The sequence below is a fragment of the Xiphias gladius genome, chromosome 2 (assembly GCF_016859285.1).
Source record: "Xiphias gladius isolate SHS-SW01 ecotype Sanya breed wild chromosome 2, ASM1685928v1, whole genome shotgun sequence".
In the NCBI taxonomy this organism is placed as follows: domain Eukaryota; kingdom Metazoa; phylum Chordata; class Actinopteri; order Istiophoriformes; family Xiphiidae; genus Xiphias; species Xiphias gladius.
The window spans coordinates 18,735,694-18,752,604 of NC_053401.1; the positions used below are offsets into that span (position 1 = coordinate 18,735,694).

Genomic DNA, 16,911 nt, shown 5'->3' on the forward strand with positions numbered 1-16,911 from the left:
AGTTGTCCCCGTTTTTGAACGATGCTGTATGTCCCCCCTCTCTATCATGGGTAGCTTTTCACTCCACTTTCCAGTGTGCCTGTTAGGAACAACTATAAACAGATTTGATTTCTGGTGTGTTTAGACAGCACATCTTAACAGGTTCTGAGAGACCATATACCGGCCCTTACTCTTTTTCTACTAGCTCTTCCTATCACTACCCCTATTTGTGCATATCAAAAAGGACCTCTACATAGCAGCTCACTTTAAAATACCACAACTTGTAGTCGTTTAAGGTCTTGTGTCGTTAAGTAAATTGTTTTGGTAGGGTGTACATCTTTACTTATTTCACTTTATACTTACTTATTTATGGTATTTGGTTGCAAACAAATACAGATTCTTTGAACACACAATGACCTTAGTTTGAACAGATTTTAAAGGCTGTCCCTCATTTCATCACTATATAACTTAACAGACAGGTTATGTTATGTCAGTTTTTGACCCCCACTGGTCCTGATGTGTTCTGTCCCTGTATCCAGTTCGACATGATGAAGAAGGAGAGCAGAGAGATACTGACACATATTGTGCCTTTGGTTGTTTATTACAAATGGTGACAAACAATATCAGGTTATTCTATGACTGTATATAGACATTTGTCTCATATTATGCTAACCAGAGAACAACATACACTGCTGCTTAGATACAGGGTCGTGACTGAACGGTCCTGGTAGCACGCCATGAAATTCCATAATAAATAGCAATAAATTACCCTCTTCATGTGCCTATGGTACCTATTTTGAGACATTTTTGCACTGAATGAAAAATCTACTGTAAATGCAATCCTTGAACTCACATACATTCAGCTGCTGGTAGTTTCCATTTTAAATGTGGTGTTTATATTCAGAAATCCCCCTCAGTTTTTTGCATTTATTCCTTGGGGAACACATCTTTTCTGTGGTCATCATTTAAGTACTCATTTAGTAAGCTGTCCAAGATGCATGTACTCCATTGTTAATGAGCCCACTATAATTTAGCTCGTTGAGACTCAGTCTTTCTTCCACTTACTTTCCATACTTTCCACTTATATGCATAAATGATACTCCATTATCTCCCTGGGAAACACAATTTTTTTTCATTTTTTCTGCTGTATTCTGTTACTTTCTCTTATGAGTGTAACTCCCAGTGTAGTAATTTACATTTACATTACATATTTGACATATTTACATTTGAGTTACTCCACATCTTGTGAGCAAAGACATTTTTGTCTGGCTTCCGTATCCTCGAAGGTGACCTTTTTGTTTCTCCTGGGGTCAATCCATGAGTTATGGATGACCACATTGTTCGGTGTAGGGTCAGCTTCAACTACAGACACCACCCGCTTCTTCATCTTGCTCTTCAAAGCCTTTTGGAGCTTCTGCCGAGTGAAGGCATAGAGGAGCGGGTGAAAGATCGTGGTTCCATAGGCCATCACCAGGAAGCCCAAGCGAAGGCGGACAGTCAAATCACTGGGTCCAGTGCTGAGTATGATGGTGTTGAGCACTGTTATTGGAGTCCAGCAAAGTAGAAATGTGGAGATGATGAGAAGAGACATCCTGAAGACTCGTTTCTGTCTCTCCCGTCTTTCCCGATGACGTTTCACTGCTCTTCTTAGAGCAATAATGACGGACACTGAAGCCCGCATGCCCAAAGGTGCATTCCCACCAGCCCTGACTCCTGTGCTGCTCTGTGAAGCGTCAGTCGACTCTACTTGTGTCGCAGTGCTCAAAGAGATAGTGTTTTTACTCTTTTGCTTCTTTTTGGGTAGGTTGTGCTGAAAGCGTGTTCCAATGCGAATATTAAGAGCCTGAAGGATCTTGTAGTAAGTCACCAGCATTACAACAGCTGTGAAAAAGAATATAGGGATTTGGGCTAGCAGGTGATAGTACAAACCAAGCTCTGTGTAGTACTCATTTGTATGAGCCACTGTGACCACTGCAGTCTGGTTCACAAGGTCTGAACCAGAGGTGATGAAGAAACCTACTTCCATGAAAGGAACCAGGAAACTGAAAAAGGATAAAGCCCAAATAGATCCAAGCAGAGCCACAGCTCGGCTCATTGTAAGCACACGGTTTGCTGGCCGCACTGAGATGTCATAGCGGTCCACAGTGATGGCCAGGACGTTAGCAGCAGTAGCTACACTTGCAAAAGAGACACAGGCTTCATGGAAACAGCATATCATGGCTGTGTCTGCCTCCAAAGGAAGTAGCACCACCACCGCTGTCAGCGGGATGCAGCATACACATACCTGGAAACAGACAGGAATTCAGGTCATATCTCAAATGCATTTTTTCATCTGATCTTGAGACTGTTTGGTTTAGGACCAGATAAAACTAGTACACATGCTTTGTATTGATTGTAACCCGTATGTTGATTCTTAATAGAATGATATGTCTGTGTCAATCCAAAGTACATATTGTAATCACTATTGTCACTCCCAGCTGAATTAATGAGGAATTATTGGGTACATAGTTAGCCAAAAACCCTCCTAAACCCAAACAGCATTCAGATAGTAGCTTTAGTGTGGCCTGAGTTAGCTATTAGGCAAAATGAATTTTGGTTAACCTTGTTTTGCCGAAGCTTACAGCAAAATAGACACAAAAGTTATTTGTGATGCATATTGCTTACAGTTTATCAGTTTTTTTTGTTTTTTTTTTAACTGAGAATAATTGCAATTTAGTCAAATATACAGTATTCTTAAAAATGAAAAGTTCTATAAGGCAATTGCTTAAAGTTTACATTACTTTTTGGTTCCCTGACCCATTTATACCTGCTTCATGCAATCTGTATCTGAATGTAATGCAGGTGTAAATGCAAACAGCAAGTTTCTTTGTATTATTTAGTTAAGTTCTAATTGTTCCTGCCTTTTTTGGGTATTTTTAAAAACAAAAATATCTAACATTATTATTGATGAATTTTAATCAATACTTGAATTATGACAGATATTATATTATTTATGGCCTCAGCCCATATGTTACAATTAAAGTTCAGTACTCCTGCAGAGCTGCCTCTCCAGAATGACCTCAAGTCTCATGTTTTTCATGTATGACTCCTTTTGTGACATCAGACACGATTATCATCTGTGATGTGAAAACTGAAGATTTCCACATAGTAAGAGAAATAAAAAATGTGTGTGTGTGTGTGTGTGTGTGTGTGTTTGTTGTAGTTTGTTGATAAAATCCTAGGGCACAATGGAATGGCTCTTATGTATGGCTCCTTACAGTGCTGTCAGGTCTTGATCACACTGGATGACAGTAGAGAAAGCGAGTCGTTTTGGTTAAGCAAAACAAGTAAGAAGAAAAGAGTAAGCTCGGCAGAGGGTCAACATGCCAAAAAAGAAAGTGACAAATGGCGAAAAGAATAACTCTTCATCCAACAATAACCTGATGGAAAGAAGCCAAGCAACAGCTGGGTTTCAGAACAGACTCAGAGATGGTATATGCGTAACTCGACTGGTAACACTGGCTTCTACTCTGCATTGGATATTGTGCCAAAGTGGCAGTTGTGTGGGGATTTAATTTTTCTGTCTTTGCTGTTTGTGGTTGCGATTCAATATCCTAATGTTAGGAGAGAGAATGCTACAAAGTAAACATAGTAAACAAAGTAACATTAGAGTTTTATCCAGTGGAAGCATACGTAATGCTAAGTAACACAAACAACAACATAGTCTAGCATGGCCAGGTTAATTATTGTCATAATGTTACCACTAATAGCAAACACATTCACTGCCAGATGTGTCTCTTTTGCTTTCTTTAATTCATCTTCCCCTTTGATTGATTACGTATTTCATCAGCATGGTCACTCATTAGCTCTTCTTGTTAATGTATAATCTGGAGTAATCAACAGGGCACTGTTCCAGTCTACCAGCCCTCAGACTGTATTTGTAACTTAGGAGGTCATCAACTGAGCTAAGCTACGTACATTCAAACATCATTGAGAAGTAGTCACTTTGCATGTTATCTTCAGAGCTAAGCATCATCCTGTGAGCCACAGCACTGCATTTTCTGCAGTGTGTGTGGTTGAAGATGTGGGTTATAAAGTTAGTTTGACATATTCACATGTTGGGCAAATCACTGTCTGTTGACTTGGCTTTAGTTGTCACCCCTGCTGAGGGGAGACCTTCCCTGTTGCTAGTCACTCTAAGTACCAAGCTAGTTCCTAGAAGCTACAGATAAGCACACAACTGCTGCAGATGTTTCTGGTCATGGTAATCAGATTACCTAACGGGGCATGGGTGGACAGCATGATTGCTGGTTTGTATTTAGATAATGGATGAGATGACTCAGAGCCCAACAGAATTGAATGAGGCAGCGTCCTGTAATTACCACCTGTGTCCACAGAGGGCGTTGTTGGCTGCTGCTCGGAAAGACTTGCACAGTCTCGGTTTAAATCCCTGTTTGCTAAAAGGTAACTGATAATAGAGGTGAGGACTCACCAACACATCCACCACGTGTAGATTCATGGTGATGATGTTGGAAACAGAGCTGATGAGGTTCTGTTTCATACAGTAGAGGACTAGCACAGTGAGGTTTGAGCTCAGACCCAAAACTATCTCCAAAAACAGGAAGCCTGTCACAGAAACCTAGCAACATAAAGAGCATGGTGGAAATAATGCCGTTAAGTATGACTTAAAAATTTTAGTCAGATAACATTGAAAATAACATGGAAAATTTCATTTATACTTTATATAACAAGGAATTCCTCTAGATAGGTATTATGCAATATATATTTAAGTATCTAACATTTAAATTTCCAAGCCAATAATTACCTGGACAATTACCAGTTTCCTAAAAATATCATATACCTAAGAGAACTCTGTGGATTAAGATGCTTGCAAGCAAATATGCTATCATGTCACATTGATGTGACTAAATAAGCAATCTATGATGTTTGTGAGGCTTTCGCAGTACCTGGAAGCTGATGGGGTAGATGGCCTCAGAGGAGCTCATGTCAAGGTCATAGGGGTCAGCCATGTCAAGCACCGTCATGTTGCTCATTGTGGCTACAGAGATCAGCATGGGGGAGTTGTGCATTATCTTGATGGGAGGAAGATGCCTGGAGAGCAGTTCGCACAAAAAGGGTCTTTGTTAAAAATTGAACCATTGCATATCAATTTCTACCAGATCATTTTTTGTTTGGCCAAAGATTTGTTTAACTGTTACCAGACCAGCAAGGCGCTGGCACTGCCTTTTGTTTTTTGGGTTAGGGTTAGAGTCAGGGTTACAAGAGGTAATGGGCTGTTCATAGTATGGCATTCACCTCTCTTGACATTGCTGCTCCAGAATAATTTAGTATCTTTGTTTTTTTTTTTTTTTTTCTTGATAAAAATCTGCTCTAAGTGCTCTACTCTATCATAATGGAAAGGAAATTAAAGAATGATGTTTTCAGCTACACTTCATCAAAAAATCATGCATGTATAAATCATCTGGAAAAGAACTTTTCAGCCTGTCATGCAAAATTAGTCAAATTTTTGCCTTGATTTGCAGTTCGGGAGGCAAAATATGTTTTGCTTTTGAGTGATAATTTTAATACCTCTCAGTTGGAAAAATCATTATATCATTCATTATATCAGTAAGTTTTTAGGTTTTTAGGTTTTTTTTTCTTCTGAATTCTGAAGTACAATTTTGGAAACAGTGTGGTTGTAGATACAGTTTGAGTCCAACTCCTGAGAGTTTAAGGAAAAGGGTTTCTGTGATAAGATAATGTCTGAAAACATTAAGGTGCTTTTTTTTCCTGAATGCTTACTAATTTGAACTCATATTGAAACTGCACAGGGGACAAAACTCATGGAAAAGTACACCCTTTGTATTTTATACATGGTGGTAATTTGTTTTCTTGGAAACATCAGGAAGAGAGCCTAATTGCATAACAAAACTTGTGACTGAAGAGATCAGTCTGGCAATTTTCAAAAATTAATTTTGTGCAGATGAATCATGGCCTGAAGTTTAGTGCGTAGGCTATGGTATATAACATGATAACCAAGAGGAGGGTTCTTCAGATTGCAGGTGTCAGTTATACTGTACACACTGGTAAGTCATTTGAAAGGGATGCCAGCAAAGAAGGCACCAAACCCAACTTTCTTCACTGTAAAATCAGAATCCTGGTACCATTATTGATACTTGTATATACTGTAAAATAAAAGTGCTATATTTTCAATATTGGGTAGTGAGTGCCATACTGATTTGTAGTTACTGTTAGGGCAAACTGGTTTTAATAAAAGAGAAGGCATGTAATGGCAAAAAAAAAGAAAAAAAGACAAGTGTAGAACAGCATCTGAAAGCCCCATCTCCTGCTGCCTTTCTGAAAACAGAACTGAGGATCTGCATCAAACAAATTTTATATTTTTCTTCAACAGACAATCTGGCAAGTACGCCCCATTCATGCAACAATTGGCCAGGTGTGCACAGATGAAAAAGAAAGCATGATTTGAACTTCTCTCTTAAGCTCTTTTTTTCACGCACCTGCTTTTGAGTGTGGCTGTTTAAAACAGCTATAAAAATGACTTCAAGCAAGTCCAGCTGCCTTGCCACATAGCACTTACGGAATACCATGACCTGGATGACTGAGAATCTTGACAGACACTTGAATATGTGGCTTATGGACCTTGGTTTGGCTTGGTTTGGACTAAAGAAAACTGAGTAAAGTTGTGATATCAGGTAAACTCACCACTCCCTCCCAGAGGTGTCCTCTCCAGCTCAGCAGGTATCGAAGTGGCCACAAAGAACTTGCTGGTGCAGGTCAAAACATCCCACCATGTTTTGATTTGACAAGATCAATCTTCAGTTCCACTTGATATGCATCAACCTTTCTATGAAATATTCAAATTGGACAGACAATGAAAAGTCTTCCGTGAGCTTTAGCTTTTGGGATACTGGCTCCACTCAGGCGAAGGGAAAAGTCTGTTTGTGAAACACAGAAATTAGCACATACCCGCCCCTCGTTGGGGGGCATGTGGTTTGCAACATCAGTGCGGTGCACTAAGATCAATGCTTTCTTTCATGCAAAGCTCTGTCTCGTCATTGTTTGTTGTGCTTGAACCGTTGCTTCCAGTGTCATCCCCGCCTGAAAATGATGCCAATGCCAGAACAATCCTCCTCTCTCCACTACTCTCCACTTTTCAGGTATTGTACATTCTTCAGACTCCTCTTTTTATCTTTCTGGAGATGGTGCTACTATGGAGATGGTCCATAGTAGCTTATGTCGGACCACATCAGGTTTGTGATTTCATATTCCAGAGAACAGTGAAGGGAGAAAGTAGAGATGACAGAATGGAGGGATCCCTTGACTCTTGGACATCCACAGCCTTTTTACTCCCACTTTATCCTTTACATACTGCAAAAGAGGAATTGATTGAAGCAGAGAAAAATGTCATGTCCATTTGACATCCCCATCGCTTGTGCTCTTCCTCCGTTACATTCCATCATTGATTCTGCAGAGGTGGAGGATGGAAGATTTCAGTAAAATAGTATAAAAGAAAGAAATGTGTCACATTGCAATCAGATCGTTTCTCTCTGGTCTGTATGATGCATCATGTGTTTGCCACCTAATTTCAACTCATTTATCATCCCCTGACAGATAGCTTGCTCTTTCTCTGCTAATTGGATGCCTGTCTCTGTGTTTGCACTCATGTTTGTGTGTGTGCCAAATATGTGTTTAATGAGTTTTGATGCCTTGCTTTTTGCCTTTGATGGTTTTCGTCATGTGTTGTTCAGCAAATGAGTGCTGAAAACTGTGAAATGATTCTCTGCAGACTGTCTCAGTGTATGAAATGATATGCAGACTGATTGTCACAACAACAGACCACACACCGTCTCTCAGAGTAAGTTCAGGACTCAGCTGGAATGTCTTGAGATTTTTAAATTTGTAAAGATTTCGGGCATGAAATTTTGATTTAGATCAGTTTTGATATAAAATGTTCACCAATCTTCAGACTTTTTATTTAGGCAATGTGTTCTTGTAAATTTGGTTGTGTTTAGACAACATTTAACATTTTAGAACTTGACCTTAATTAAATGGAAAGAAAAGGGTTTTACAGAAAAATATGGTTATATTTTTCAATATAAAATATTAAAAATATTGTTTTTGTTTTAGTACCCAAAGCAAAAAATTCTTTATAATCTACGAATTAATTACAATTTCTATTTACAATACCTATTGTAATATCTATGAAAAAATATATTTACATTACACAAATAGGCATGTATTTGTGTCCTTGCATTATAATTGTCTGCTATTTAAATTAAACACTTCTATCAGTCATTTGATCAATTAAGGAGGAGTATTTTCTAGTTAAACAAACTCATGTGCTCTGAGTGATTTTATGCGTGTAACCAATTATACCATGGCCATGGACAGTACTGGATTCCTGATGACTATTTTTCAGACAACTGCACAGTTCTGACGTATTAAACTCATCAGTTTTCTAAATCAATACTGTTTGGGTTCAGCTGTTTTTAGTCTTTCCTGCTTTTATTTTATTAACATTTATTTTAAGGTTTGCAAATATACTGCCAGCACAGAGTTTCCAATTGAAGAGCATACTGCCTCAGAGTATGATTAAACAATACCTAACACATAGTAAATGGTATAAATCTGATAATTCCCTGTGACCTGTGTAGTTATTGCGTTTGTTTTTTTCAATATTTTTCAATATCTCCACTGCTTGTTGTGGATTGTACCACGCAATACTTGTTCTCTGTCCTGGAAAAATTTTAAAGTTTAATTTAACCATATGAAAACTGACTTAAAAAAGCTAGCTGCAGATAACAGACAGAGTATCCAGACTATTTTGTTGTCTAAATAAGTTTGACCAATACACCAAAATGGTTAATATTTTAACTTTCACTGTGTAGTCTAAAATGTTGGGATTACAGCAAGGATTCATGATGCTTTGAATGAATGAATGAATAATTATTATTATTTTTGGTTCATCATACAATTAAACCGCTTTTACAGTGGTTATGGATGCTCTCCATATGCTCTGTTATTAATAACAGGTGACACATTTTCCATATTTTACAGTGGTAGAGACAAATAAATAGTAGGCTTCACAAAGGAAGATGCAATTCCTGCAAGTAAAACATGGCGCTGGAGTGTGGAACATGTTCACAGACGTGGGTGTACCCTAACCTTAACCACGCGAAACTTGTATCTAAATCCAACCAGCCAATCACATCCAAGCTGATAGAACACCTACTACTGTCAACACGCCTACCTATTTCTGGTGAAATCTCAAGATTCCAGGGCTGCCTTCGGCTGCTTTTACAGAAAGTATATCTTTAAAGGGATTTTTTTGTCTGAGCAAGGTGTCAGATCAGTGAGGGACATAATTGGTCAATTCATTCATTAGTCAGAAAAAAAAATTAATCAGTAACAATTTTAGTAATCAGTTAATCATTTGTCTTTTATTAATCAAAAATTTCAAGCATTAAATAATTACAGCTTCTTAAATATCACGATTTGCCCCACTTCTCTGTCTTATATCATTATATATTGAACATTTTTGGGTTGTAGACTGTTGGTCACATGGATGTTTTTCAGTATTTACTGATGTTTTATAGTCTATAGTCTTGGTCATTTAAATTGGAAAAAATAATCTGCAATACTGAAAGTAATTGTTCAGTGCAGCCTTAGTAGTTTCTTGAACAAAGGAACATTTTCTCTCAGCCTTCACTGACTACTTCTTGACCAGTTCTTGCTCCGATATTGAGTCCATTACCTTTAGCTTTGTTGCAGTTAAGAGTACCGATAATCATGTTTTTAACTGCACAAAATGAGCAAAATTGCTCCTTTGTTTAAACTTAATTCATGGCTTAATGGATGAAGGCACTTTTTGTCATGCTCATCTTTTCTTTTAGCTGTTCCATTATATGAAATATCTTTCCTCTAGATGACCTCACTCTAAGGACAGAAACAGAAACGATTTCTGTCTTCAGTCTGATTAGTTTTGTGTTGTATGAGCTTTCCTACAAAAGGGGAGCTGGTCTCTTAGGGAGGCAGTGAACTCAGCTTAGCTTGTGAAGACCCATGTTCCTGGCTGTTTGACAGCTACTCATTTAGTCTAATTATTCTCAACTCAAAATAATAACTGCATGAAAAACATGACTCGCAGGCAACATGTCAGCATGCTGTGTGTATTTATTTAGAGCTCAATGTGTTGATTTTACAGTGCCTTGTGCAACACATTCACATTGCCTTGCTGTCAGCACACCGATAACAGTGTTAGTATACGATTGCTCCGTGTGTTAGTTTACCTCTAGACAAAGACCATTCCTCAGTGATCTTGGGTCTGTCGGACTTCTTTCCTTCCCTGTTGGGCTTTGTAATCTCAATTCCCAAAGGTAGTGTAGTGCCCACAGGTGATAAGCCTGAGTGACAGAGGTTTAGCTTAGTCGTCCATCATTCAAGGGTCTTTCGCGAGTCCTTTCAGGATGGAAATTTGACTGGTAGATAGCATGCATCCACGGAGCCTTGTGAGAGCGAGAGAGAGATACTGACACTGCTGCTCTGCCTTCCCTTCTATTCTCTGTGCTGTGCCTTTTTTTTTCTGTCGGTCTGTCTCTGTCCTGCTTCCTGCTTCTCTCTGTATCTGCCTCCAGTAGCCCTCCTACTCATCCATCGCTCCCTCCCCCTCCTCCTCCTCTCTGAAGCTGTCGTCTCCTTCTGTTTTTTTTTTTCCTTTTACACCTCTGTGCTCAAACTAATTGAACTCATAAAGCAGATTTGACATTCTCTTCGTAAATTTTTCTAATATCTTATTGGTTTCTCATTTCTTATTGATATCTTTCTTTGTCTTTTCTGCTGCCTATTCTACAACTCTTTTCCAGCATGAAGGGACAACCCAGATCTTTTTTGTCTCTTAGTTCTTTTTTCTTTCTCTTTTCCTCTGAGCCATCTCTCCATAAGTTTGTTTGCCCTCATTAGAGAGCCCAGGTGGGAAACGGTGGCCATGACAATACTAATGGCAGCATCCTTCCTCTCAGGACTTTGGCCACTCCTCTACTGTTTGTGTTTGCATAGCACCTGCTGGATGGTACATGCTTAATTGTCCCAATCTGGCTATCATTGGAGTGGTCACCGTGTTGCCCTTACTGCTTGGTGAGCATAGCTAGTGCATGGACTAATTAGGGCTACTGGGCATTGGCATGGCAACAACAGCACCACTGGCCAAAGGAAGCACAGAATGATAGATCAGATTTCAAATCAGGGCCAGTCTGTTGTCTTCCGGGGTGTGCTCTTATCCACTGATAAAACAAGAAGTCCTGATCTTGTATCTCAGCTCTTCATCTCTCACACTTTGTCTGTTTATTCAAGGAGTGTAAGTAGAGACACTCCTTTCAAGTCTGACTGTTTTACTGACATGCGCAACTCAGTGGGAGGCATGTTTTCCCGAGATACAAGTCTTTAGTGAGAGAGAAATACATGGCAGAAAGCAGGGTTATGGAGAGGGAGAAAAAAGACATTTGCAGACTTTTCTTATGAGCAAACGGGTAGAGGCAGAGATGGGAAAAGAAATCGAGACAGTCGGAGGCCAAGATGACTGATGTCTGAGAGGCCAGTTTCACACCTAAAATTGCTGTAAGCACAACAGAGTGCAACAGAAAACATATATAAATGTTTAATGAATGCATTAATATTGCATCCTGATATCTAGTCCACAGCTGTGCTATTTCAAAAAGACGTGCATATGATTGAAACCAAGTCCATGGCTGTGTTTGTGTGAGTCCTTTGTTTTTTTGATACAGCAGTCATGGACTTTATGCTTAAGGGACAATTGCCACAACAGCAAATGCTAATGCCTTCATGATGGTCAATTGGCACAAACAGCTGTAAATTTATTATTTATTATTTATTTAAGATCAATTTCGCCTTGAGAACAATAAACTCATGAAACAACTGAGGGAAAAGTAAAACTTTAGAAAAAAGGCATACTTTTGAAAATGGTCTAAATTAATATCGGACACACTAACAGTACCTATTAAACCTACTCATATTGTATACTGTACATTCTTACTGGCAATCAGGGATTACTTTGATTCATATTTTGCACGGGCTCATTGTCAGGAAAACATTAATCAGTAATCGTTGGACTGAGGCAGAGTTTGAGCCATCAAAATTAGGATGCAGAGGGAGTATCTTAACACAGCCTGTTCCCCTAAAGAGAAGGGGAGAAATACACTTTTATTCTCCAAAACCAAAATCACAATTTATAAAAATTGTTAAGATTTCTGTATAAGAAGTGTATATTACCATTGAAAATGTGAATTCATCCTTAAAGACATGAGTATCAAAGACAGTTTTATTTTCATTGTGAATGAAAGTAGCACTACAGTTTATTTTCTTTACACTTCCGGCAATGTTCTTTGTTCATTGTTGGTACAAAATTTGAGGAAAATGCATGCATACATGTATACTTATTTAGGTAGTTATCCATGAGTGCAACGAGTGACTTCAAGTCTCTGTTATCTCAATGATGTGTAAAGCAACAAGTCCTCCAACCTAAATGGCCATATAGGTCGTTTTCCTCCACCCTTGGATACGACCTTCATTGTCATAGTAACAATAATGTGACCTGCAGGTGTATCGACCTTTGTCCTCATGGTTATAATAATAAACACACGGTTGACACTGTCGAAATGTCAGAGTTTGTTTAGGTTTAGGCACAAAAACTACTCGGTTAGGTTAAGGAAAAGATCGTGGTTTGGGTTAAAATAAGTATTGCCTTATGGGTGAGAGGACCTTTGTTGTCATGGTTAAAACAATAAACAGATGGTTGTGTAATAGTCATGAATAAAAAACATGACCGTTTCAAAAAATAATGTTTCACATGGGAAGCGAGCTATGGTCTCTTGTGTGTTGTCAAGCCATCCGTCCACCCTGACCTCCTCCTAATGCGTACTTTTTCTATATACCACATTACCTAACATCCTTCTTGGCTCTCGTCATATCACTATGGCCGCTAGAGGTCGCCTAACAATAAAACGTAACTATGTGTTGTAGTAAGCTGCTTGCAAAGACGACCTATGGGCTCATTTTTTAAAGGACATTCCAGTGTAACACAGGACAGTCCAGTGTAAAAACCACTAAATTGTTAGTGGTGGACTACCCAGAGGGACATCCGGTATCGGTGGTGTTTGGGTAGCTTAGGTAATGCTTGCATAGTTACTTCATTAACATTAAATGAGTTGTTAATCAGTGAAAATTATTCAGTTACAAATTTGACAATTTAAATAATTAACCAAATTAAAAATACAAAACATTCCTGTTTTTAGCTGCACAAAAGTAAACAATTGCCTGCTTTTGTCTTTTTTGTACAAATAGAAAATGAACACTTTCAATTGGTTGGGTGATAATTATCCTATGTAAACAATTTCAGGAAATCCCTTTGGGCTCGTTGATTGATTAAAAAATAGTTAATACATTACCTGATAATGAAAGAAGTTAATAATTGCAGCCTAAGGCTAGTGTAAAAGTATAGCCAATGAAATAAAGAGATAGAAAGTGTACATTTTATCTTTTAGGTATCCTTTCAAGCTGCAAAAAGCTTTACTGCCTGTATACACCTATTAACATTTAGTTACTTTACTGTCCAAGTGAATACAAAAAGTGCCGAAAATTGTCTGTATTTTTATGTAAACCCATTATTGTGCTCTGAGGAATTAGCTGTTGCTAATGTTGGTGACTAAGGCTACTGGACGCTGTAGCTGCTTCATAGTAAAAGTCTTACAATGGTTGATTGTAAAACAGCAACAGAGAGTGGATGTTTACATTATAACAAACTTACTGAAAAATGTGATTACAGCTCAGAGCAGAGTGGGTGTGAAAATAGTTTGCTACCTGTAGTAATAGTGCCAGGTTGTTGATAGAGATCATTTGGTGCTTACTGTAGTCAAGATGTGACCAGTGGTGAGGAAAATCAGAGATGATCAAATCTGAACAATACTCAGTTCTAGTCTTGTCCCATTCTGATATCCAGTTTAAACCATCAGATTACAGAGAGTAAAATTACATTTCTTTGTGCCTTTAAGTGAATGCACACATGGTGTCATAACAGGGCTTACACTAGGTGTGACACACTGCAGTCTGACAGTTGCACAGCTTCTTTATGCAGGTTATGTTTAAGAAGCTGTTCCACAAATTCTTCTTCTTGAAAGCTAAAAAAAACCCCAGCTTTCTGCAAAAAATCTATCTTTCTGGCAGAGCAGTCTGTTTTGTGTTGTTACACAGCTCCTTTTCAATCAAGTTGACTGAATACGTGTCAGACAATGTGTGTTTTTTCAAAAGTTTGGCCCTACAGAAAGAATCAAACACAAATTACTTAAATTAAGAAATCACATGCAAGCAGTGAAGTAAATATTGGAAGAAAGAGTAATTCCATTGTTATGCCTCTGCGCCAGCGACAGAAGTGGCCAGAGGCATAATTATGATAAAATACACTTAATACCTTAAGGCTTCACTATATATATTATGAGTCTCGACAGACATGGTTGTAAACTGCAACTTGACTGGTTGGTAGAGGCATACAACTGCGAGGCAGTAACTCTAGTTTTCTGGAGCTTTAAACCATTTCTCATTGCTTTAGTCAGTGGATGGAGATCTTCATGACAACTGAGCAAACTCCTTCTGCTGATGAACACCTTCAGATACGATTTAAAAACTCTGTAAAGAGCTAGTAAGTGAATCTTGAGTTAAGATTTTTTTTTTTTTGTCACTACAGTTTAAAATTTCATGAATGAAATTTCATGCTCAAATACTTTTGTGTATTTTGGGTGAAAATATGAATGTTTGAAACATAGTAAACATACCGACGGACAGCAGAGAAGTGGATTAGGATACAGGAGATATCTGAGACATTTCTGTGGATGGTTTGGTAGTTTTTTCCCCACTTGTCATTGTTGGGAAAAATTGTATCCATTGTAACTGTTGTGAGGCCAGCTTGACTATAGCTGCCTTCCTCCACAAAGGAGCAAGGTGAGACCTTTCAAGCATACAGTCAATAGGTATGTTACATGGAGCCTAATATTCTAGATTACAATCAGTTTAAAAGTCCGAAAGGGAATAAAAATGCTCCATGTAAACACCTCAATAAGAATAAACAAGCCAAAACCGATTGAAATGTCAACTGATGCAAAGGGTAAGATAAGATAAGATGTACCTTTTTATTGATCCCTCGTAGGGGAAATTCAGTTAGACACAGCAGCAAAAGCGAATGTATACAACTTCAAAGAAAGAAATCGCATAATAAGTAAAAAATAAAATAAAAGAAAATAGTAATGATAGATACAATAAAATAAAATAGATCTGAGAGTATATACTGTACATGTGAAAATTTCGAGCGTATGTACATGTGTAATGTTCGTGTGTTGTGCAACATCTATGGTGGTGACAGTTTAACTGTGATTGGTGTATGGTTGTGAGTGTCAGTCAGCAGAGGTAGGAGGCATTGCGTACTGTGGCGTTGTGATGTCAGATGGCTAATGGCATAAAAGAGTCCCCTAAGCACTTTGAGGCAGGCGGCTGGATGAGTCTGTGGCTGAATGTGCTCCTGAGCCACCTCAGCTCGGCGTTGAGAGGATATAGAGGGTTTGTCCATGATAGCTTTCAGCTTTCCTCTCATCCTCTTCTCTCTCACTGCTTCCACACTGTCTAATTCAAACCCCACCACAGAGCTGGCCTCCCTCACCAGCTTGCTCAGTTTGTTGGCACCTCATTTCCCAATGCCACCTCCCCAGCATACCACAGCTAAGAAGAAAACACTGGCCACTACAGTTCCTTGGTGTGCACCAGTTTTGCTTGTCACATTTCTGACAAGCAGCCTTGAAGCCTGACGTACTGCAGCCTGTCGGTGAGGTAGTCTGTAATTAAGGCCACTAGGTCCTGGCAAACCTGCATCACAGAGAGCTTGTCAGGCAGCTGGAGTGGATAGTTTAAAACTTTACATGAACTGATCAAAAGAAAAATTGTACCATCTAAATGATTTAACCTGATTACTTTCTGGCTGCATTTTTTCTGCCCTTGCCCTCTGTCTTGACATAAAAGCGTTGAGATGTACATGTCTTCACTTCCCAAAAATGGTGGCTTCCAAGTTTAGCTGGTTCTCTGGGGGGAGACTTACTTAAATAAATACTCTTAAAGAACTGAACATTATTGGATTCCTAGATGGTAGGAAAATAAGAAATAAGAACCTATTCAAACAAGTCCTCAAAAAAAGGGTGTCTTGTGCTTGCCTTCTTCCCTTCATTGCTTCCAGTAGGAGTAAACATGCATTGTTATCAAGCAGTTGCTTGATTAAGAGCAACACAACAATGGCAACTACTGCACTGAACAGGCGATAGATATCCATTTTCACAGAACTGAACAAACACATGCGAAAGAGATAAGATAGCTTTTGAGAAGGGGTAATGCATTATGTATTCATCGTTTTTGTGCATCGGTGTATATAAACACCAGACTGTATAAAATCACATCCTATATAAACATCCATCCATTAGCTATACGGCCTATCCTCTGAGGGGGGACCAGAGCCAATCCCAGCTGACAGCTGAGAGTCAATTTAGAGTTGACAATAAACCTAACCTGCATGTCTTTGGACTGTGGAAGGAAGCCGGAGTACCCTGAGGAAACCCAAGCAGGCACAGGGAGAACATGAAACTCACACAGAAACACAGAGAAAGGCCCCAGCCGAACTGGGGTTCGAACCCAGAACCTTACACCTAGTGTAATGAAAAAATGTATGCATGCAACTGCAGCTAATGAGTGATTCATACTAAAAATGTAGGTTTTTTTTTTTGTGGGGTAATCCTTTAAAATGACTTAATCAGATCTTGTCCTATAGCTCATAATGATCGTCCAAATTATAACCATCAATGGGTTTATATTAACTGATTACCTTTATAA

The 16,911-nt window shown here is 38.7% G+C and overlaps 2 protein-coding genes across 4 annotated transcripts in view; one reads left to right on the plus strand and one right to left on the minus strand.

Annotated features, from left to right (window-relative positions):
- Nucleotides 1-16,911, plus strand: part of cog5 (component of oligomeric golgi complex 5) — an 81,328-nt gene that overhangs the window by 15,669 nt on the left and 48,748 nt on the right. The gene's annotated exons all lie outside the window — the stretch shown is intronic.
- LOC120803030 (G-protein coupled receptor 22-like) lies at nucleotides 544-10,592 on the minus strand. Of its 2 annotated transcripts, XM_040151306.1 has the most exons (5): nucleotides 10,269-10,592; nucleotides 6,682-7,444; nucleotides 4,926-5,070; nucleotides 4,451-4,597; nucleotides 544-2,263 (listed from the first exon to the last, which is right to left on the minus strand). In XM_040151306.1, exons 3-5 carry the CDS (start codon nucleotides 5,046-5,048, stop codon nucleotides 1,211-1,213), a joined length of 1,323 nt encoding a protein of 440 aa, XP_040007240.1. In that variant the 5' UTR covers nucleotides 5,049-5,070; nucleotides 6,682-7,444; nucleotides 10,269-10,592; the 3' UTR covers nucleotides 544-1,210. The 2 variants fall into 2 exon arrangements, with proteins under 2 accessions (XP_040007240.1, XP_040007247.1); XM_040151313.1 differs by lacking the exon at nucleotides 6,682-7,444 and having other exon boundaries at nucleotides 1,211-2,263.

Coding starts and splice junctions, on each gene's coding strand:
- LOC120803030 (XM_040151306.1), bottom strand. CDS start 5,048: ATGCACAACTCCCCCATGCTGATCTCTGTAGCCACAATGAGCAACATG. Junction 4,598..4,925: donor TCTACCCCATCAGCTTCCAG/GTACTGCGAAAG, acceptor TTATGTTGCTAG/GTTTCTGTGACAGGCTTCCT. Junction 2,264..4,450: donor TACACGTGGTGGATGTGTTG/GTGAGTCCTCAC, acceptor GTCTGTTTCCAG/GTATGTGTATGCTGCATCCC.